Below are 24,230 nucleotides of genomic sequence, written 5' to 3'. Positions count from 1 at the left end.
CCCGCCCGGGGGTCGCGGGCAGCCCTTACCTGGGCACGGGGCGCAGCCTCGTCCCTCCGGCTGCCGGCGGCGTCACGGCCGCAGGTTGTGGCTGCGGGCGGCGGTGCCGCATCGATATAAAAGGAAGCGGCGCGGGGGGAGGGAGAGGCGGCCCCGGCACCTTCGCCGCGCCCGACTCCGATCCCGGGCCCCTGACGAGGTTCCCCCCGGCACCCCCGGGCGGCTGCGGCTCCCCCGGGCAGGCCCCGCCGGCCAGCGGCACTCGCGGGCTGTTCACTCCGACGGGCCGGGGGGAAAGGATGGGGCGCAGGTCAGAGCCTTCGCATCAGCCCCCACATCCATCCCGGGGGGCCAGGAGAGACCCTTCGTGAGGAGCCAGTTACGGCCCTGCCCTCACGGGCGAGCACGCAGGAAGCACACACAACGCAGCAGAGCACGGGCGAGGCTCTGTAGCCGTGCAAAGGGAGCAGCCACATGCCGCAGCACCTTGCAGGCTTCAAATGTGTGCAACAAAACCCAGCCATCTCCACCAGTCTCCTGGCTGCAGGCTCTGCTGGAGCTGCCCTGGCCCGAGCAGCACCTGGGGCTGCAGGCTTGTGCCCAGGGAAGGAGTGACACCGCGGGACAGGGCTGTTGGCACCTCCAAAGGCAGGTGTTGGTCCCTGCTATGGTCAGGGCCTGGTTATCCAGCCCGGCAGCCAAGCCACTTCAGTGAGACATTGTCTGTAAGACTGCCTTTGGAGGATCAAAGAAAGAACTCATCAAGGCCTGCTGTCTCCTTGGGAAGAATCCCAGGGGATCCTTCCATCTCTAGAGCTACACTCAGAGTCCAGAGCAGTTGTGACATCTCTGAGGCACGTTGTTCTCTTTCGTCTTCTCCATCCTGTTAACAACTGATGACATCTTGGTTGCAGGAGGATTAAGGGTCCCCCCAGGACATGGCTTCTCCATCTGCTCCTCAGGAAGCTCTCCCTCTAGCAATAGATGCAGTTGTTCTCCTGCACCATCAATCCCTTTCAGGAAGGGACAGGGATTAGGTGTGGGAAACACGTCTTAAGGTAATTTCTCTAAATAGCATTTTGCTTCCCAGCTTTACTGTCAGTCGCTGGTGGGGGGATGCTTCAGTTCACTCTGCAGCCCCCAAGGCCACGATGGCTATAAGTCCCATCTTTTGCCCAAAGCAGATGGAGATGTGGGCAGCAGTGAGGCTGGGGTGCAGAGAAGCCCTGTAGGTACTGGGACCCCTATGGAGAAGTACTTCCTTTGGTACCTTCTTTTATATTCCACCAGGCAAGCAGCTAAAGCTGTGGGTCACAGGCAGAGCAGGCTCCTGCTCTACAGACAGAGGGAAGCCATGACCCCTGGCAGTCCCCCTCTAAATAAACATTACCAGGGGTTCCATTTGGCATGAAAAACATTTAGATGGAACTGCCATGGGCAAATGAGAAGAACAAATCTTGCTCTCAAGGGTTTTAAAGTAGAGAGGGTTTATCCACCCCCAAATTTCTTGGTGTTCTGTTGTTAGTTTTTTCCTCCCCTCTCAAATTTCTCTATATCCTGGCAGAGAAGGGGGAACGGAAGGAGTTTTTCTGCTGGACCCAGCAGCACCTCATCCAGACAGCCCTGGTAGAGAACATGTCAGGTTAAAGGATGTTCTGTCCCTAAGCAAGGTGGCTGTTCCAGATCTGCTCCAAGGAGGAAGTGAGGGTGCCAGAACTACATCTAAGGGTGCACCCGGGTCCTGTGTGAGGCTGCAGCCAGAGCTTGCTCTGGCAGGGCAGCAGCACCTCCTTGCTTACAGGCAAAGGTGAGGAACAGGCCCTGCTGCTCCTTCCCAGGGCCCAGTAATTACAGCAGCTACTTGCATAATGCTGACCAGAGGGACTCACTGCCCTGCTACCCCAAGTTCTACTTGCTAAGGTCTTGCTGCTTCTCCTGGGCAAGGAACCTTCACTTCACTGAAGTCTGCATTACCTTGACCTCTCAGGTAAGTGTATGGCCAGCCTGGAGGCAGTGCTCACAGGACAGCTGCTGACTCCTTATGTTGATCTTCACATTAACAATGGAGTCGTTTATACTCTTACAAAGATGTCTGAGCTGGGGTATGTGATGGCCTCCGTCCCCTGCTCTTCTCATGTCTCTGCCTTGAGGCACATGCAGAGCTCAGATTTATTTCTATACTCTGCAAAAGTCTTGGAACTCCCCATCTTCCAGCCTCACTTGATGTCAGTTCACTTCAGATGAAGATGTTTCCCACTCTCCTGACGTCCAGACTGCCAAACTTGCCTTTTAAACAGCTCTGTGCACTCTGTCAAGGCAGGTTTAACATTTGTTCTGTTTCTTTCTGCAGAACTTGGCCCTGTTCCTGTAGGGAGGACAGAGACTGAGCAGTATCCCGGATCACAAATCTGCCCTTCATACCCACACTTCTATCCACAGAGGTCAGAACTACTGTAGTGGTCCTGAAATTGCTCCACAGGTTTTATTTTGGGGTGGTGTATTTTTTATTTTTTTTTTTTTCCCTAGTTCCTGGGTGGGTTTCCACACAATAAAAAAAGTCTCTTCTGAAATGAGAACATGTGGCTGGCTGCAGCTCAGTTACTGCTCAGCTGACTGGGGCTCTTGCTTTCCTGCCTACAGTTGTTAAAGTAGGGCTACAGCTCTGAATTCAAACCCTACAGTGAATAAAGGGAAGGCATTTGGATATGTAGATCTGGAGCTATGGATGCCGAATAGACAAGTGATTACAGGCAGAAGAACCTTTCCTTATTTGAAAAAAAAGTCTTCTTTGTCTTTGAGGTGTCTAAAGCAGCAAGTAAGTGGCTGCTGGTGTCAGGTCATTAAGGAAATCTGCAGGCTCCAACAGAAAACCACAATAAACCCCTGCCTAATCACCAAACAGCTGCTGGCCTTTTTTGAGCACATTCAACTTAAAGTGCCTTGTCTTTCCTTCAGTCTGAAGTTCAGGAACATATTTCAGTCCTTTCTGATACTTAAATTTTTGAGTGTTATTTAGGGACTAAGACCCCCCACTCAGAAGACTGTTGCCACCGACTGAAGTAGGGATTTGAGAGCAGGGAGAGATGAAGAACAGTACTAAAACAGTTTTAAGAGCAACTTAAGCTTGTAAGTTTGCAGGCAGAGATAGTAAGTTATTCCTGGAGGAAAAGAGTGAGGAAATTAATTAGTAATCAAAAAACAAAGCCTAATGCTACTGTTTTGAAGTAACAAAGTTAAATACAAGAACCAACTTCTAGAGCAGCCATTCTAGAGCAGTTTGACTGCTCAGGGTTGATCCATCCACTCAATGAGACTGTGAGAGAGAAATCAGATTCATAATTTCTGGTGGTAACTGAGGCACAAAATTATCTTCAATCCTGAGGGGGGGGGGAGGGGTGAGAAACAAACAAACCAAACAAATAAAATCAAACCAAACCAAAAAACCACACAGCTTTTCAGAGAAGAGCAAAAAGCATAGGAGGAAGGGATTTTTCTGATCAGACACAACAAGAACACAGGTCAAACTGGTTAGGAACAGCATTTTAATAGAGTCAACACTGGACTTAAAGTTCCAGGTAAGCTTAAACCTTGTTCAAAACACTCTTTAGGTAGTGCAGAAAATCAGCTTCCCCCTTCCTCTGACAGCTTAACAGATGTGACAGCTGTCACAAACTTTCCTCCCTGCCCCCACCATTACAAAAGGACTGGAGCAGACATCCGCCTTGCTGCAGCCGGGAGGATCTGTTCTGTAATTTACAGAGGAACAAGGCAGAGCCTGTACGATGACACACTATCGTTTTTACTGTTCCCGAGCAGCAGCTGACCAGAACCAGCCAAGACGTGCAGGTTTTGTGCCCGCTGCAGCTCAGGGGGGTGGCAGCTAAGCGCGAGTTGACAAACAGCACTTAGCTTATCTCAAGAAGAAACCTGAGCACTCCTTCAGCAGATGACAGAGCTGTAAATCTTGTTATGTATAGCCCTAAAAGAATCATTAAGACGACTTAGAATAGTTTGTTTGTATTAGATAAGAAAAATGTTGTCTTGCAGCTATGCAGAGGAAACAATCTTACAGTCATGTGTGCATTTTTCATCCTCCCAAAAAGCCTCCAGCTGTTTCAGAAGGGCTAAAGGGTCCAATAAAAGCATCCCCAAGAGCCTTAAACTCTTAAGGTGAGAAGCTCTCTGTAAGAATGTAAAGCCTGAAGTTGAACTTCATTTACTTATGGACATTTGCTCCTCTGTCTAGTTCTGGTTTCATGACACGGAAGGGTTCCCAGTCCAGGGTGGGAGTGGCACAAAATTCTGTAACAGTGGAGCAGGGGAAAATAAAGCTGTTGATACTCAGGTGAACTACCACACAGAACTAGAGACTTCTGGGGAGGGGAAGCATCTGAAAACAAATCAGATTTATACGGTTGAACTGTTTGTTTTCTGTTGTGCAATAGGGAGCTACTTTGAGTTTCATTTTTTGGTATTTAATATTTGCACCACTTTCACTGGTATAGACTGCCAATTTTCTGTTTAACTATGAGCATTTTATGTTTGCCAGGAGAAGGGTGGTACGGAGACTGAAACTTTGAACAACAAGGGAGTACTCTGGGCATGCGTCTGTCTTGTTTTCTGCTGCTCCAAAAGTATATGAGATATCCACCTCAGTTTTGACTAAGGAAAATAAATCAATACATGTCACTGAAGAACACGTAATAAAAGGAGGGCAGAGAACTGAGGCTGTTGGAGTCAATGTCTCTCTGAATGCTTTATGGGAAATATTGTGCCACAGTAGAAATCAAGAAAGAACACGATATTTAACCAGACTGATTCTCCTGCCCCACATCCATATTTGCCCCCTTCAATCCCCCATGTTGAGCCTATGTAGATTTGAAAGCCCCAAACAAAGCAAGCAGAATGTTGTGTGATGGTGGTGACCACACCAGTGCCTCAATCCAGTCTGAAGAAGTTCTCACCACAGCAGTCTCCTGAGCCCTGTGCTGTGGCAGCCACCATTCCTGACACAAACCAGATCTGATAGCTCCACACTCCAGCTTTTCCTCTGGCTAAAGGATGTTCTTGGTGCTTTCTAGCAATTTCAAGTGACTCGCTCATTTTGGAGTAGCTTTGACAGGAATGGGTCTTAAATGAAAAGCATCCAAGAACTGAGTCAGGGATGCGGGAAAAATGACCCCTGCAAGCTGGGTCAGGACTGAAATTCTAAGCAATGAAGTCACTCCACCCAGGAAAGATTAGTACTGCTCTAGTTGGTGTGAGAGCTGCTGCCAGGCTGGGAGATCCTGCCCACGGACAGTTTGTGAATGGTTCCTTCAGCCCCAGGGGCTGCTGTGGAAACAACACAGAGGGGCTGGGAGCCCACAGAGCCTGCCAAGGCCAGAGAGAAAGCAATCGAAACTCATGGACAAAACAAGTGGTTTGAGGCTAACTTTAGTAAGTAAAGTTTTCCAGATAAAGGCAATTGCATCCATATTTAACAGCTGTTAAAGAGATACACACTTAATTGCGTTTTATAAGGAGTGCTTTATATTCAAGAGAAAACATTTCAAATGTCTTAGTTCTACCTGTTTGGAATTCAGACTTTCTCCCTAGAAGATATTCCAGTTGACAAAAAGGGCCTCGTTCAGATATCTGGGATCAACTGAATACATTTATTTAAAAGCAATTTTAAATATTAAAAAAGTAGAAATTAACACATACAGTACTCAAAAACTGTCACATTAAATACATGTGAATAGACATGTGTACTGATGTTTCACCTTAACATTCAATGAGAAGTCAAGATTTTAACTAGTGGCATGACCAGATCTGATTTCTGTACACGTTGATGTACTATGTAATAAAAAAATAAATAGCAACTGTTGTTCAACAGTAAATAAGACATCATCTGCAGAGCAAACTTCCCCCTCTGGGGGCACCTTCCCCTGCCCCTCCCCCCAACCCTTTATCAGCTAATTTTCCATAAAGATTTAGACTTTCCAAATACTATGTCATATACAAAATTGCAGACAGTGGCTCATTGAGTTCAAATATAATACTGTACTTAAACTCAATCAATATCATACATTTTCAGATTTCTTATGACCCACAATAAGCCAGAATAAACAGAACTATTGTTCCTTATGGAACTCATTTAATTTTATAAAATGCATATGTATACTATTTTAAAGAGCGTAGAAAAGAATAGACATTTGACTCTACATAATTTTACATGCCTAGGTTTTCTTTATATGATTTGCATTTATCAGTTTATTTCAAGATCACTTAAAAATACAATTGACCACGAAAGTGAATAGGTTTTGTTCTTTAATGCAACTTAAAACATTGTAGTAATGGATAAAATGGAATGCTAAATAAATGCTAAACCTGACTTCCTTTCCATAAAAACAGAAAAAGTCTGAAATACTGGAGCTGGTAATACTGAAGATTAGATGCCAGCAGGCTTGCTCACGCATTGCATATTTTTTTTTGGAATTAATTTTTTTCAAAATAAATGATAAAACAATTAATAGTTGATAAATGTTTTGCATTTTTTTTCATGTGGGATTTAGACAGATATTTGTTTCTAAATTAACCACAAACAGAATTAAATATTCACTGACTACAGTCTTGTAAAACTGTATTAGAAATGAAAGTTCTCAGAAAGTCTGAGATATGCTTTTATGAAATGAAAATCTTTCCATGCAGCCAAGACAATCTGCTTTGAAATAGCAGCACTAGGTACTGAAGCCAAAATAACATTTAAAGCAAGTAATACAAAACTACATATGAAAGTCATGGAACCTGCTACAGACAAACCATGGGAAAAACACAACCGCATGATGTTTCAAAAGATTAAAAAATTATGTTGAAAGTGACACAGGAAATTAAAGTTTCCAGTAATACTTTGAAGTGTTTTCTGGCAATGCAACTTTATACCAACTTTCAAGAAACCTCAGGTCAAATGCAGCCTTCCAAAGATTTTCTTAGAAATTAATTTTGTGACCGTTTGTCTGTTACTTCGTGCTTTGGGTTACGACCATTACTGTCACAGTTTGGTGAACTCCATGAAAACCAGCCTTATCCTTGTGAACTGATATCTATCATCACCAGCTGGACCAAATGCACAAGAGGTCATCTTAGCTTCCACTTTTTAGAGCATTAGAAATAATTTAAATTTATCCTTATATCACCACTTAAAAAATTTATTTTAGGTAACTAACTTTTAGCAAGGTTGAAGACAGAGGAAAAAAATCCACAAAATCATTTTTCAAAGAGCCAATTTAGCTATAAACAAATACTGTTGCAAGCTCACATTAACCTGAATAGCAATTAAGTTAAAATCTTTTCCTCAAATGTAGCTATATGACTACAGTACTACTTTTGTACAAAGGCAGGTTTCAAGTAAGCGTCTAAATGCATGCACAATGTCAACAGTTAACATTTGCTAGAAGTCCTTGGTTACTAAGAATTCAGTGAAAGAAACCAGCAAATTTCACACATATCTACTAAAGAACAATATGACTAATTTTCATTAAAGTAAGTTTTCAAATGAAATAAATTTGTAACTTTTTATAGTGAGGTAATATCACAGGGGAACTGCAATCACAGTTTGGCATAGGTCCACATAATATAAACATGAAATGCTGTATGCACACTGTAAAACATTACTGTTATCTGTAAAGTCAGTGAATATTTGTCTTCATAATTACACTTAACTGAGCACTATATTAAATAAATATCGAAGTGGGTTTCATAGCTGTAAACTGCATACATTTATGAACTGCAGACTGATCTTTAAATTGTCCAAAACCATTCACTCATTCTAACTTTCTGCTAATTGTATATTGAGAATACCAAGTTATTAGGAACAGTCCTTTCTGTACAGTTACGTGGGTGACAGAGACCACCTATGTTGGAAAGCTGGCAGTCCACACGTGTGGGACAGCACGGACAGAGATGGAAGTGCTAAATGCCCAGGATGGCTTCAACAAACCCGGTAAGGCGTGCCAGGTTCCAAGGCTACCGTAATACTGGCAAAGGCAGAATAACACAGGATATTTACAATACATATAATTCAACCTCATGAGGTGAAACTTAAATGAATTCTTAATTTGTAACAGCAGCTATATATACAATTGTGCACAGGATTACAGGGAGGCAGCAGCGTTCGCTTTTGCTAAAAAGCCCGTCTTGCATGAAGAATGTGCAATGCTCAAGTTTAGGATTTGTTTGTTTTGACTAGTCTGACAGAATGTGCACAAAGGACACTGGAAAGACCCCTTTCCTCTCTGGCTGTCCTTCGATGTGGCCAATCTGCAACACAGGAGAAGAAGGTACATATATACATATATATAGAGATGTGCATGTGTACACACAGACTTCACAGACTGCATTCATTCAAAAGCAGCAGAATGGCTCACAGAGCCTCAGCAACCTCTTGGACAATCTGAAGCAGACCTTAGTTAACATTTGGATTTGTGTAAAGGAACAAAATGAAACTGCACAAGCATGTTATAAATAAGACAAATCTAAATAGATTTTTTTTTTTTTTTAGGCAACTTACATACACCACTGAATTTCAACAATCTCATCAAAACAGAAGCCTGTGTTTCTTTTGTCTGACAGGCAGATTTTCAGTAACATCTCTGCAAACCACTTATCTTAGTTAAGTGAATAAGTCCTGAACATCTCACTGAAGGGAATTGTCTGCGATATTTGTGAAGTTACTCATGATAATCTGCATGTTTCACTTAAGGTGATAAAAGCCCAGCTGTTTTCTCATTGAATTTATATGATACCTAATGATTTAGGTACATACTAGTGTTTATAACAAATCACAGTGTTGTCTGATTAAGTGTCCTTCAGCTACAACTTCCTACATCTTCTGCATAATGATTATTTATAAAGAAATAGCTAATAAACTTATTCAAAGAGATTCAAAAATAATGGAATATTTTATATGAACTTTCCATGTTTCAAATGAATAATTATAAACAACTACTGAATAGCACTGGAGCAGCAGCCCTGACTGACCACATAACTGTCTTCTTACCCTGCTACAGTGCTGCTCACTACTTTGAGAATAATGGTGTACCTTCCTTCCTCTTCCACAAGCTTACAAAATGGGACGGGGAAACATACAGGGCTGGCCATTTCCTCTTGGAGAGCCAAAGTTTTGAAGCATATGAGTCAACAGCCCTTGTTTCCCTTCTCAGAAACACTCACACTGGGTGCTTCATGGAACTTGCTGGGCATGTCCCCAAGGGGCTTAAAAAGCCACTTCATAAAATAGATCCAGCAGGGAATGCAGGAGTCATCAGGGATTAGGTGATATTGGCAACACAGACACTTTTCACTGGGCACTGCTCTTATGATATCAGCTTTTCAGTTGAAAGTCTTCCACACTTACATGATGAGTGAGAGGAAAACAAAGCTGCAATCAAAACAGCAAAGGTTGTGCTGCACTTAGATTAGGATATCACAGGCAGCATAGCAATTAGAATTTGTTTCAGTCAGTCAAATTAAATTTGCCTCCTTATCCCTAGTAATAATTCTTTGGCAGGGATATATGATGTAGCAGGGCTTTAGGGACATGAGCTGGATTGTCAAGAAAGGCTGGAGCCTTCATGTGGGGTTGAGAAAAACCTGGCGTTAGCACTTGAACAATATGCAGTCCATAATAGGGGGAGTATGGTATGAAATAGGGATATAAGAGGGAAGAAGGGAAAGAAAATGTTATCTGCCCATCATTTCAGAAGAAAACCATCAGATTATAGCATCAATTCTTTAAATTCTTTAGATTTCCAGCAAACCCTGTAGGTATAACTTAACATTTTTGTAGATTATTACACATCTCATTTTCATGGAGGGTATAAGTTTGTTATATGGAGTAAGAATCACCACTTCTTCATTTAATGAAAGGCTGTGTGCATTACAGAGAGTGTAAATATGTGCTGTATAAGCCAGCAATAAAGCTAAACCTGGTGGGGCTGGCTCTAACAGACTCTCCCTCCCAGATAAAAGGGTTTTCTCTAATAGAAGTTTAAGGGCTGGCTGTTAGCTGAGGCAAAAAAGAAACCAAACAAAAATCAAAGCAAAACAAAAAGAAAACCCACCACCTACAATCAAAAATAAAAATAAACCCTCTACATTTGGAAAAAGAGGCTTTCCTATAAAAAATATAAAGAAGTTATGTGGAACTGTAAAAGGGAAAGATACATACCCACCACTCTTGGTCCTCTTCACCAGTTACAATAATTACTTCTCCTTCAACAAATGTGAGTTCATCATCATTATCTGCCTGGCAGTCATAAATTGTCTTCACTCGCCTAACTTTGTTTTTCCCCTAAAAAAAGAATGAAGTTTGAGATGAAGGACATGAGAAACAGTGAAAAAATATGTGTGATATGAATTTTACCTTTTAGTTGTGTTCTATTTTACAAGAAAGTGAAGACTATCAATTACTTTCCCTGCAACTGGGAATACAGAAATCCAAAAACTCTGCTTCAACAAGGATATTTTAAAAAAAAGTTTCCTACACAGTTGTAGTTTTTTCTTTTTTTTTTTTTTTTTCCCTTAAGATTCAGAACTTCCAGCAGAACATAATGTGTAGTGCTTAACATGTAGCCCTTAAGAGGGCTTAAGTAACCTCTGCTTCCTCTGGTGAACAAAGTTTAAATAATGTCTTTACATTGTTCTAGTCTGAAAGCACTCTCTTTCTCCTTTAATACATACCTCATCAAAAAACCCACCATGAACAGAAAATTAAATCCAGTCTTCAAAAGAGGTAAGGACTGAGGAAAATGCTGCATTGAAATCCCAGTATTCCTTACAGTTTTGGTTTTGGATCTAGTGCAAAAATACAGTATTCTTTGATTTCAAATCTGTTTACAGGACTGGAAATTATTTTTTTAGCAATTTTTCCATCCAAATGTTAGCAATTTCTTACTAAAATTACCTTAGTATCAGATGGCAGTACTATTTTCTGATGATAATTCACACTAGATATTCTCACAGCTCTACCATTCTGAGTCCAAGTATTTTCTAGGTCATACTTTGCTGCATGCTGCTAATTCACATGAAAAAAGCCTCAGCCATGGACTCCTCCCCAAACATATGTTTCTTATGGCAGGGAAGATGACTTAAATGATTTCCAAATAGAGTAAGAAATATTCACAGCAAAACACTCTTGCTACTTTATATTCCTGTATTTTCATACCCACACCTCTTCAAAACCTACAGTTACTTCTTTTAACAGAAGTAATCAGTTAACAAGAATGCAAAAACACAAGAAGAGCAGAAGGAGATGAGAAGCAGAAGGGCTATGCAGGGAAGAGTCAGCAGGTTTAGAGGAATTTGAGCCAAAACTAACTTCACAGAGGAAATTTCCTGGGGAGTCTTTTCTTTGCTGTTACCTATCCACTTGAAATTCCTCCGTGTCTTGGCAAAAAAAAAAAAAAAAAAAATCCCTGCAGCTCAACAGCAGAATAGACACACTGAAAAAAGCATTCACACTAAACTCAAGGTATAGAAAAATAAAAGTCACAGGGGGATTTAAGGGAGAAAGCAGTTAACACAACATAAAAATAAATAATAAAAAAAAAAACAACAAAACAAAAAACAACCAACCAAACAAAAACCCTCAAGACAAATAAAGAGAAATGCCTGAAGATCATACAAGAGCAAGGTTTTTTTTTCTTCAGCAAAGTCTTACTGCAGTTAGAAGTCACTTCAAAGAAAGCTTCCTCTTTTCTTAAAAATATATTCATATAATTTAAAAATCTCATCTAGCACTAGGGACTGGAATTCAACAGGAATGGGTGCTTGAGGACAGTCCTAGCTTTCAACTCCAAAGAATTTTTACAAACCAAGAGTGCTCCCTCCCAATCAATCCTCCAGGGATGAAGGGAAGCAACTACTTCTGTAAGGTAAAAATTGTATTGTTCAATAAAAAGAATAAAGACAATTACATTCCTCTAAACTCAGAAAAATGTATGGAACTCAGCTTGTGAGAGTAGATGAGAAATTATGGGAATTACTCTGGTTCCATCAGATCTTAACATTTTATTCCTTTCACAGAGAGCAGCAAAAAGAAGCATTTAAGTTCAAGGTGTATTTAATCATGGGGAGGTATAAAAAAGGATGGATATGTAGAGAGCACAAGTGTTCCAGAAGATATTTCTTTCATGTTCCAGAACGGTTTGTGGCATTGGTTTGTAAAGACATGGAAGCAACTCTAGGAAATGTAATCTGGCACTAAAAAACAAATACCCAACACTGACTCCCTGTACCCAACAGTGCTTATTAACTAGACATTTTATGCTTAAAATTGAACAGTAGTGAGAGGCTGTGATCATTAATAATGCAACCATGCTCTTATGTACATTCAACTTTTTTTTTTTTTTCCCTTTAAAAATGAGTATTTTGTGTCCTGTATAGAAACTACCACACACACACACACAAAAGAACGTTCCAGTGCTCAGTGGGATTTCAGGAGCACTTAGTGCAAGTTTTGTTTCTCTAAAAATATCCTTTCAAATCCTTATAAATTAGCAGCATTGGAATTTTTAGATTGTATTTCTGAACAATTAATTTTCTAAAACTACCAATAAAAATAAACTATGCTTCTCTCTTTAGTGGCTAAATAGTCAAGCCCAGTGGCTGCTGTCGTGGGTGTCACTGCTCACTGGGATGAAGCATTTCACCAGCTTTGTGCAGAGGATACAGCCAGAGGATGAAAATGGAGGCAAGATACACTTCAGAGGAATCCTTGCACATTATCACTCGAGCAAAAAAGGCTGCACTGAACATGAAGAGATACAAGTGTGCATGCAAAGATGTGCAAAACCCTGGTGATAGATACACACACACATTTATACATATACCTATATATATATATATATATATAAACACACTGGGAAGATACAGAATAGCTTCAGTCACTGCACAGCAGCAGAACTATTTAATTTACTGCATGTGAAAATGGCTGAATTTAGAGAACAAAGAACCTCTCCTCAGAATTTTTCTGTATACAGTAGGGTGACAGTTTAAAAAAAGCTAAAAGTAACCAAACTAAACAGGTAATCCATTATTTGCTTTCTTTTCTTCTTTAATAAAGTGAAAAGTAGCTGAGAATGACCAGCATCACTTGTCTGCTTATATTTAAAAGTACATAAGTAAACAAACACTTTTTGATCTGATTCCCTGTAATATTTAAACTCCAGAATACTCAGGAAGCCTAAGCAACGACTCTGGTGTCCTCAGTTCAGACAGGAGCTTACAGGCAAGTCCATACCAGAAGGCAAGAATGATGGCTCCACAGGGCTCTTCCTCAGACAAGCACAAGGCAGAAACACCCTCTGCTTTCACTGTTTCACTAGAATGAAGTCTTATTTCCTTTTTACATAAGTGCTTTGCATGGCCAATCTGACAAACAAAACCATCTCCTTTGTGATGCATTCTTCATTATGAAAATCTCAAGAAACCTCTGGAGTTTCAGTTACCTCAATATACATATACATTAAGAATCCTCTGTTGGAAATTGTACTGGCTAGAAAGATCAACAGCAAGATAAATTGGGGGTTGGAATCAAGTTAAAGTTCCAGATCTACTACTACACACCATGCAGAAATGTCAATTTTTTCACTTTGTCAATATATCTGAACCTACACCTCAAGCATTAAGTACATTCACATTAAGTACATCAACATTAAACACTCATGACAGGGACATTTACTGTTTGTCACAGCTGACTTTAAATTTGCATCTACCGACAACAGGTGCTAACATCCCTTCTTAAAGCTTACAAAGTCAAAAATATAAATATTCTAGCAATCTAAGAAACACAGACCCATGACAAAGACAACAGAGAAAACCATCAATTCGTTTAGAGTTGTGATTGCCATAGATATAATAAATACTTAAATCCCAATTAATCAAAATACATTGTCATGCTCCCAAGGTTATTGTTTTATGTTGCAAGTATATGTTTGAGCATGCAGGAGGCCTTGAAAACCCCCAACATTTGCTGAAGTTGCTTTGGGGCACAAAAAGAGCTCCTGGTTCCCTACCCCAGCCTATAGCTTTATGCTGCCTTGAGTGCACAGCTCAAGGGTGCACAGAAAGCCCTATGGCTGTTACTTCCAAGGAGCTGGAGTAACACTTACCATATTTATTTTCCTGGGAAGTGGTACGGGGGTTTCTGGCAGGGTGTGTGTTATGTCATTAGACTCTTCAGATGCTTGCCTTTGGACGGTGTCTCTGGATTGTACATTTGGAGAAAGATCTATGGAGTGAGATTTTTGATTTGCCTCTGAGGGCTGAAGCTTCGGTGCTGCTTCTCCACCTTGAGTTTTAGCCAACAGCTCTCCTAACTGAGGTTTTGGAGGAAGGTCCTTCATTTGTGGCTTTGGAGGTAAGTCTCCAAGCTGTGGTTTTGGTGGCAAGTCTCCTAGCTGAGGCTTTGGGGGTAGTTCTCCAGGCTTTGGGGGTAAATCTCCCATCTGAGGTTTCTGAGTTAATTCCAGAGGCAGAGGCTTTGGGGGTAAGTCTCCAGGCTGTGGTTTCTGTGGTATATCGATGGATAGTGAGGGCTTCTGAAACATTTCCATGTGCTGATGGGATTTATCTATTGAAAGATGATGACTGGTTTCAATTTTTCTTAGTGCCACTAAAAGAAAAAAGCAAAATAATGTTTTTCACAATCTTAATATTTTAATATTAAAGAAGTGAGGCATATATCAAAACTGCAATCGTGTCAATGACCACACGGTCACCGAGGCCCATAACTGCCCATAAGTCCCCCTAGTCTATGACAAAAGCAAAATAATACAACTTTACACAACCCTCGTTCACTGAGGTCTCCTTTAATTGCTCCTCCTGTAGGGCAGCAGTGCTTATCCCATCGGCTGTTAGATGTCAATTCATAAATTATTTACTTCAAATCAAATAAAGTGATCACTTTTCGGACCTAACCCAAAAAGTATGAAATATAATAAAAGACTTTGAAAACCACCTATAGACCAATTGGCATGGCTGTAACAAAATTTATTTTTAATGACAATTATTCACATATACAGCTGAATTCCATACAAAAACCCACCTGACTCTCAGAATTAGTACCTGTAAAATCTCTCAGAAGAGAGTGAGCACATATATCTATCTATGCAGTATATAGAACATACTGTACTACAGGAATTCACACAAAAACTAAGAAAAAGTGAATTATTGTATATATTCACAATTTAGTAGAGACGAAAAGTTTTAAAATGTGTATTTTGCAGATTTGATGGAAGGAAATTGAAGCTAGATTTTCAGATAGTTCTTTTTCTCAGTGCCATCTATTGATTTTACTGCTAAGCTCCCCAAGAAAACTCAGCTGAAATCTACCTCATAAACAAAACCATTAGTACACACACAAAAAAAAAAAACCCAAAACAAACAAAACCCAACCCACAACATCCTAAATCAAATAACCCTAATGTTAAAACAGATGAAGGGGGACAAGAGAGAAAAAATTTACAACCTGTGATGAAAGCAACACATTTTGATGAGAAAGAACAATTTTGTATTGCATTCAGCATTGCTTTAGTATCATATTGTACCAGCCAAAAAGTGGCCTGACATTTGACTGTGAAAGCAACAACACTCTCTTTGGATATCACCCACTTCAATAACATTTGCGTGATACATTTATGGCTACTTATACAAACAACAACAACAACAACAACAAAACCACAAAACCCCCTCAAACGACAACAAAAAAACACAACCCCCCACAAGAAACAACAAAAACCCAAAAAACCCCACAAAAACACCCAAACAAAAACAACAACAAAACCTCTCAAACCAAATTCATCTGCATAGCTTCCATGAAAGAAACTGTATAATTACTATCAGATGTCCCATTTAAAAAAAAAAAGGATTTTGTTGATCGCTGTATTTGGCTGTGTCCTAGGCTTACGTCACAGCAAATGTGAACACACTGATCATACACATGGGTTTGAGATGTAAGCAAATGATATGAAATACCCTGATGGCAGCCCTTATCAAAGTGCTTTGATTTGGCCCTTCTTAAATTTTCACCTAAATCATTTTAAATCAAGGAAGTGTTGACTTCCTTCACAGTGCCACCCTAACACATCATTGATGTCTTTTTCAAAAGCAAACATATGAGAATAATTGTAATTTAATAAAGTTGAACATTGCATTTGCTTTTTCTGTTAAAAATTATTTGCACTCTCAATCTCAGGCATTTGGCTTCAGAATTTTGGACAAGCAGCATTTCCTGATCTTCACGCTCCGTTGTGATCATGCACTCAAACAGATATAAAGTATTTTCGATGGATTCTGTATTCAGATGGAATAGTCTGAAGTAGTTCTACTTTCTAGTCAACTGCTGCAACAACTGAAATAAACTAAATAAAACCTGTTGTGTGAGTTTAAAGAGACGAGAAAAGAACATTTCTAAAAGAAAAGTGTTCCCTGGACTGATGGTCTCAGCAAGTTTGTCACTGATATATAAATGAGCATGTAACAGTAGCAGATTCTTTCCAAAGTAGTTGTACTGACCACAACCCTGATTGCCAGAACACGGCACGGATACAGTTTGCTCCAAGCTATCAAGGAACTGGACTTGGAGATATTAGGGGGAAAAAAAATTACCAATGAGAGTGGTCTAGGATAGAAACAGAAGCTCAGAGAAGTTATCCATGGAGATTCTCAAAATGTAATTGGACATGGCCTTGAGCAACCTGCTCTCATGGCAGAAAGCTGGCCCAGCTCCAAGTGCTGGACTGGACCACAAGACCTCCTGAGGTCTCTTCTGCCTTCAATTAATTCATAATTTTTTTTTTTTCTCCCTAGGTTTATCTTTTTCAGTTTAATAAAAGCCTTCCCCATCTTCCAAAATCCTTTCAGTTTCCTGAAGCTTTCATGGTTTGTGGAATTTTAGAAATAAAATTTCTGCTGAAAAGATCCATATATTTAAAACAAGTATCTACTTTCACCCACATTTAAACGATGCCATTATGAGAATAGCCACAAAGAGATCTCTTACCTTTCTGAGGTAGTTTGGGAAGAACTCTAGGGCCAAGTGCAGTCTTTGCAGTCCCAGTGCTAAATCAACAGATGAGAATTATTAGTGCTTATGACTGTGATAAAATATATTTATTTCTCATTTTCTCCCTTTACACGTCCATAAATAAAAAAATCCCCCCAAAAATCCACATTTATTTTGCCCCTTTTGTATAATCACTTCGTCCATAGATAAATCCCAAAACTCAAAGCATTGTTAAGAATTAATTTTTTTTTCCGGAGAAAAAGACCTACAAACCCTACACAGCTTCAATGTTATGGGGCAGATATATTCTATGAATTATGGTACATGCAAAATGTACTCTGAAAATAGGTGAAGCTGAAAGACCAACTCTGTGGTCAGATCCTGAACATTAAGAAAAAATTGTTCTTTAAAATAATTATACTGAAACATATAAACTGTAATATGCTTTATGTCAGTGAAGTTTTCCAGGACTAAACCTATGCCTTGTATACATGCACATGTATGACATTGTATCACACACACACACTGCTGCAGGAGGAGACAAGGTCTCTGCTACTCCCAGGAAATACTGATGATTGTGGGAAAACAACATGCTTTTCTCTGTCAACCTGTATTACACATATGTTAGCTATTCCCATCAAAGTTTTTCCTCTAAAACCACACATAAGTCACTTTTGTAGAAAAGGAATGTGGAAGAAGAGAAGAAAGCAAATTGATCTAAGACATAAAAATCTAACAATACATAAAATTCAGTATCAGCTCAAAATAATGACTCCAAAAACAAGAAAAATGAGTGAGAAAACTGCCAGTGTATGTTCAACAGAGCAGAGACTCTTCTGCTTCAACTGCCTTGATTCTGGTATTGCTTGTCTCTGCAGCCAACATTTCAAATGAGCACGGTGAAACACTTTTAATTTCTAGCTGTTTTTTAAATAGCAAGAATACATCATGACATGGCACCGAAAGAACAGCCAAGCTCAACCTTGATTCAATAAATCATAGACTAGAATATCCTGGATTGGAAGGGGCTCACAAAGATCTTCAAAGCCCAACTCCTACCTTGGGCTCTCCCTAATGCCATGGAGTACAAGGACCACACTTTTAGCCTTGTTAGACAAGAATCTAGGATGGGCCCAGCTCTCTGTGCTGTGGAACACTAGCACTTCTTCCCTGAATGCTCAATGCCAGCTGGGTGGATTCAGCAAACATGGGAAGCCAGCTGTGCTACCACCAACAGGTCCCCTGTCTGTCCTGACAAGGCAGATCACAGTCTGGGGGTGTCCAGAAACTCTTCCTACACATCCTCTGCTCTGCCCTGTCTGAGGCTACACACCCATCCCCAGCCACAGCCCATCCCACACACTTGTGGTCATGCAAGGCCGTGTGCCTGGGGCAGGTGTTTATTGGAAATACCATGCTCTGAACCTCAGGACTTTGGAACCACTGCACAGATAGAGGAGCAGCAAACTATAAGTGACAGCAATGTATGGCTGTCCTTACTGCTCCAGCTACTGAAAAAGACACTTGTAATGGACAGAGCTGATGAACTACGAGCTAAAAGCAGTTTGTGTTACCGCAGACTGTGTGGCAGCACAGAAGCCTGACAGAGTGGAAAAAAGCTAAACTGGAAGACTGAGATGAGCTCTCTCTCTTACAGAGCCATCTTCGATGGCAGCCTGTAGCCAGAGTGACACTGCTGCTACAGGCAGGACACCTCACACTGGAGCAGATAAAATGAAATGCCAGGAGACATGAAAATGAAACCTTTGTCCTGCTGGACTGTGGTCTGAGGCAGCATTCCCCAGCTGGGAGAGCACTTCTGTAGGAGCAGCAGATAGATTCGGGTACAAGCCATTCTGTCCATCCCGCTCAAAGGATGGATTGTGCGTGGACAGCGAGGAACAAAGCGTAGGAGGCTCAGTGGAGCCAAAGTATTTGTATGCTAGTAAGGCATGCAGAAAACTAATGAAGAAACATAGCAAGGATTTTATTTCCTATGAAAGGCTTTTCTTTCCTAATTTACAAATTAGTTATATTTATTTAAATTTTCATCTTTGCCTTCATATATGCAGATTTTACCTTGACTGCTGAGACATCCCTTCAAACTTGTTTGCAGCCTTAGTTGAAGGTGGGCCTAAATCATTACCTGAGGTGAAAAAAATGACAATTTAAGAAACCAAAAAGATTAGGATAATTGAAACACAATCAGCAGAGGGTGCAATTTAAAGCAAAACATGTATTACTCTATGCTTCTTCTACACAACATATCTAAAAGATCATTTATAAATTTATTCTTTATTAATAATTTTGCAGCTAAAAAAGCAGAAGGGACCAAAATAATCCAAGATGACCTTTCATATAACACATTTTAAAACAACTCACTGGTAGCTCTCATCTCCTGGCAAGGCAAGATTGAATGACATTGCTGTAGGGCATTTGTTTTGAAATAGTGTTTCAATTTTCTCTGTATAGGAGGAGATACAGCAGGCCAGTATCAGATAAATTTATCACATATGTTTACACTTTGCACTGTGAGGCACATCTTTTTAAAACCACCATGAATGTGATTCACAAAACATTAAATTTCTAAGGATTGGTATTTCATCCTATGTAAAGAATAGCCTTTACTGATTTAGTGACTAAGTTTGTGTGTTCCCATAATCTGCACTTCAGCCATTGGTAAAGAAAAGATCCTGGATATACAGAATTCTGTCAAAAGGCAGCAAAATCCAAACCCAGGTGCTCCGGACTCCTTCAGCAGAAAGCCTCTCTTCATTAGCAATCACCATTTTCAAAGTAAAATGACACCAACTCATTTGGTTTAGTGCCCTTTCATCCCCCTTTGCCTCTCCTTTTACAGCACATCTTAATCTCAGAACCAGCTTCACCAACCATTAGTAAATTTTGTCATTGAAAGAGATGCAAAGTGACATTTAATGATCCAAGAACACAAAATACTTCTCATTCAAAAGAATGACACATTTTTCTAAATACCATTCTTGGCGCATTGATGTCTAAATGGAACAGCAGAAAAGGCTCATGCTGTGCCTTGCTAAAAATATGTTTGTGTTTAAAAGTGGTGCAAAAAAGGAACTAAGGTGAAACAGCAAACATGTAGATCCTATGGATAAAGGAAGGAAAAATATCTCATGGTTGCTATGGAAATACAAAATAATCTAAATGACATTTTTAGAACATCTTTGAATAGTAACTCAATTTGCTTAGACGTAGCTAAAGATTTCTCTGCTTGAAACTTCAATTAATGCACAGATTAGAAGACAAATGCTGAAATTCAACATAGCAAGAAATACAACACAGAAAAAAGCTTCTGAAAGGAAAAGCAGTGAACATCTTGACAATATTCTTAAGCAAAAAACCACAAAGGCTGATACAAGAAACTCCCTCTTTTATAAACGCAACATTTAATACTTGCTTAAAAATTCAAATGGACTTTGAAACAAGCTTTTGTACAGTTCTCAGCTAAAAAAATGGGGAGAAGAGGCCCCTCTTCCATGCACTGAAGTTTAGCTTGCCCTGAAAAGCAGTAAAGAGACAGGAAAAGCAGTATTTTTCTCTGGTCCTGCTCTGACAAGGTGCTTTACTGCATCTTCATCTTCAACTGCACACCTGGACCTTTCTCATATTTTCTTCTTCCTTTATCTGTTGCTTAAGGTGTTTAAGGAAAAGTTGGCACCTGCTTAGCATCTAATCCTATCATACCTTTCATCCTACTAGCACTACATTGTACAGTATTCTAGCATATGGTACTTTAGGTGCTGTTTTGGAATTAAAATATTTGGGATTTTTTACATATTTAAAGTTCAAGCTCTTCAAAATGTCTTTATTACCTCTGAAAAAGTACAGGGCTGTTAGACTTCAGAACATAGGAAACAATTTTTTTCCATATCCCAGATCTCTGAGAAGTAGAGAACTGAAAAGATTCCATTATTTTTATTCCCTAAGAAAAAGTCTTTCCTTTTCATGGGACTCTATACTTCATATTGAATCCTAGATTAAATCACACATGAGTACTCCATGATTTACAACATTTAACTCAATTTGCTGAAAAAAAATGGTGCTTTTAAGCTAGCAATTTTTTATTTTAGGCTAATAATTGTCTGTTTGTACTAGAATAGAGAGGATTCACTTAAGGTACAAGTAGTTTATGGATGATGCACCTATGTAAGCACTGAATCCCAGTTAAAAAATTTACAGATTCATGGAAATCCTGCCACCAAGACTAAAATCTCTGAAAATTACACGGGCCTGAGATTTATAGCTACCAAGAGAACTTGACTGCATAGAGCAATGTTTATTCAAAAGAGGAAGAATCTGAGTAGTCTGGAAAATAGTTTCCAAAAAGCATCTGTCAGAAAGGTTTCCTGGTTAAAAACAAAACAAAACAAAACAAAACAAAAAAAACAACAAACCAGCTTCTGTGTAACTTCTGCTGGCAGCAGGATGGAAACCTATCAGTCTTTGTGTACGGACAGACAACATCACACAAGCCAGGTACGTATTAAGACAAGACATTCCCAGCAGCGAGGTGTGAACACTTGACAGGAGAGGCGTGCCCCAGAGCCCAGGGAAGGGAAAGAGGCTCCTGGGGCAGGTGTGAACCTGCACAGACACAGCGGGGTGCGGGTGCCCCGAGCCGCATCCCTGCAGCAGGCTCCTGAGCCGGGCGCAGCGCAGCAGCGGGAGGGGCAGAGGCAGAGGCAGAGGAGAGCAGTGGCTGAGGGCCGGGGCGAGGGCAGAGCCTGGGCAGCTATGGCAGAGACAGGGAGGCGGTGGAGGAGATTGGATTGGGCCCCAGGGGAGCATGGAGGATTTTCAGCTTTCTCAAGTGAGACTCGGCTGCAGCAGCCTGGAAGGCAGAGTGACAGAAGATAGAACTGCTGATTTATCTGAGCTGACGTTACATCGAGCTGCAATCATCGGAAAGCAAGCACCAGGTAAAAAGAAACCAAAGATCATATATCAGCCATCATAAAGGTTTTCCCCTGCCCTTTGGTTTTGCATTTCAAAACTCACCCCAAGGAATTGGGCCCTTATTCTGGGGTCCATGAGGTAGTGGGCTTGGTGGGTCAGAGAGGGTTCTTTTGTGTCCTGGGGGTGGGGGAGGTGGTCTCTTCTTGGAAAGAGTGGAGCTGCCACTAGAGGTTTGAGTGCTTAGAGGGAGGGTTGAAGGTGGGCCTGCAAAATAACAAACAATCTTCTTACAAATACATGTGCATAAACGTCAAAGCAGCACCGAAAAATTCACAGTCAGACCCACAGCGAAGTGCAGCAAAAGACTAAAATAAAAAGACAAGCCATGCCAAAACACTGTTTAGATTAAACAACAAGTCCACCACATTTTTAACCGTCTCAGCTGTGGGAATATAAGCAACTTGACAATAGAATGACATGTGCACTTATGTTTAAAAAATACAGGATTAATCACGCCAAGATTTCTAATTTTAGGCCTCGTTCAAAAAAAAAAAAAAAAAAAAAAGCAGCATGAAATATTAAAATTAAGTAATATTTAGCACATGGGATTAAAATTGGTGTTAATTTATACCAGAATGAAAGTGCTTTCTATATGCTCTAACGTGTGGGGAGGTTTTTTAGCCCTCCAGACCATCCCATACAAATCTTGTTAATAAACTGGAAGGCAGGAAGAAAGAAATACAAATATGCCTACAATTTTCCTTTCACTTTCAAAACAGGATTTTTAGCGTGAGAAGATTTTTCTGTAATTTTTTTTTCTATAGCTCAAATATATTGAACTACGCATTCCAAAAGCAATGCAAATTGTTGTATATGCTATGAATAAAATAAAATAAAATAAAATAAAATAAAAATAAAATAAAGAGAAATTCTTTCTGGGACTGAGATTAGCTATTTCATGGCAGCATTGCCTATAAGAGCCTATGCAGTCACCCTTACCCTTAAATACTTTAATTTCCCTCTGATTTAATGCTGGCACAAGTATTATTCAACACAATGCATGCTTTACACAATATGGGAACAGATACAGCTTGAAAGACAAAATAACTCAGCGGGAAGACAAGAGTTTTTCCTAATCAGCTTCACCATTGACCTTCAGGAACATCTCGAACAAGAAGCTGAAGGAAGCAGAGCAGGGCACAACCGGCAGCGAGGGGACGACTGCTCGGGTCAGCTGCCACCACCGCCCGAAGGAATGACTCCAAACACTTTCTGCAGTAGTGCTGCATTGGGCTACAACAGCTCCAGGGGGTTTGTTGTTGAGGTGGTTTTTGTTAGTTTGTGGGTTTGTTGGTTTCATCTTTTTGTTACTCTAACCAACAACTAAGACTTCACCGCAGTCTTCACTTGTAGTTAAGTTTTACACGTCAGACAGCTTTGACATCAGTCCGGATAAATGGAGAAAACTGACATAAAACATTAAAGGCAAGGTCTAGCTATACCTGAAATTTCAAGCCTATAGTCTTATTTTTTAGCACTGTAGAGCCAACTTGCCTGTTTTTTGAACCTTATTTGAACAGTATTTGAGACAAAACCTTCATTTAATTACTTGACATATCTTACCACGCAGCACACAAAACTTAAGCTGCCTTCTTCAAAAATATTTATGAATATTCTCTATAGGTGGCCTGGAAATGATCAATACCTGCACTCCTTCTGAAATTATTATACATTATAGAGATATTGAAATCAGTGGAAAATAATATTTGTTAAAATTCCTTAGTTGAAACATTTAACACTGGCAAAAGTAACTCCGATAATTCTGTAAGCATGGATCTGTTGGTCAGATATTTTCAGCAGGTGACCTCCCTCTTTCTTTTAAACAGAAAAGAAAAATTTAATAGAACTGCTCCTAATGAGTCAATAATTCAATCTCTTCTCTTCTAGATTCAGTCCTGGAAGGCCTTCTGCTGTGCAGGAGAATCTCTCAACCACAAGCCAAACAGATCTTTTGGGCTTGGCTTAATTAATTGGTTACTTTTGTAAATCAAATTATATATTTTGCAATTGTTCCTCTCAATTTGCTTCCAAGTTTGCAAAACCATTAACTGACAAGTCAAATGCCAGTGCATTTAATGATTGTTCCCCAGTTTGCATCCTCACCCTTTCTCATTTTAATTTCTTCCTTGAGCTTAAGAAAGGTAACTTAAACTGTGCATTGAGATGTTTCTGAAAGCAAACCCGACTTTTC

General features: G+C 40.1%; 2 protein-coding genes across 5 annotated transcripts in view; both read right to left on the bottom strand.

The window, feature by feature from the left end:
• CYRIB (CYFIP related Rac1 interactor B) overlaps positions 1-113 on the bottom strand; it is a 97,294-nt gene extending 97,181 nt beyond the window's left edge. The window contains exon 1 of one of the 2 annotated variants that reach the window (XM_040060035.2): positions 30-113. The gene's annotated coding sequence lies outside the window, so the exon portion shown is untranslated. The remainder of the gene's footprint in view (positions 1-29) is intronic. The other variant, XM_040060012.2, reaches the window with a different exon arrangement.
• Positions 114-5,636: 5,523 nt separating this feature from the next.
• Positions 5,637-24,230, bottom strand: part of ASAP1 (ArfGAP with SH3 domain, ankyrin repeat and PH domain 1) — a 126,726-nt gene continuing 108,132 nt past the window's right edge. For all 3 annotated transcript variants that reach the window (XM_040083102.2, XM_058419400.1, XM_058419397.1), the window contains exons 24-29: positions 22,082-22,243; positions 19,127-19,193; positions 17,045-17,103; positions 14,154-14,656; positions 10,211-10,333; positions 5,637-8,301 (exon numbers count right to left, since the gene is read on the bottom strand). In XM_040083102.2, the coding sequence (XP_039939036.1) occupies positions 8,227-8,301; positions 10,211-10,333; positions 14,154-14,656; positions 17,045-17,103; positions 19,127-19,193; positions 22,082-22,243 (989 nt within the window). In that variant the 3' untranslated portion in view covers positions 5,637-8,226. The remainder of the gene's footprint in view (positions 8,302-10,210; positions 10,334-14,153; positions 14,657-17,044; positions 17,104-19,126; positions 19,194-22,081; positions 22,244-24,230) is intronic.

This window comes from Hirundo rustica, chromosome 1, assembly GCF_015227805.2.
Source record: "Hirundo rustica isolate bHirRus1 chromosome 1, bHirRus1.pri.v3, whole genome shotgun sequence".
NCBI lineage: Eukaryota > Metazoa > Chordata > Aves > Passeriformes > Hirundinidae > Hirundo > Hirundo rustica.
Note: the sequence above shows the minus strand (reverse complement) of the source record. Positions and strands in the feature narration are given on the sequence as shown.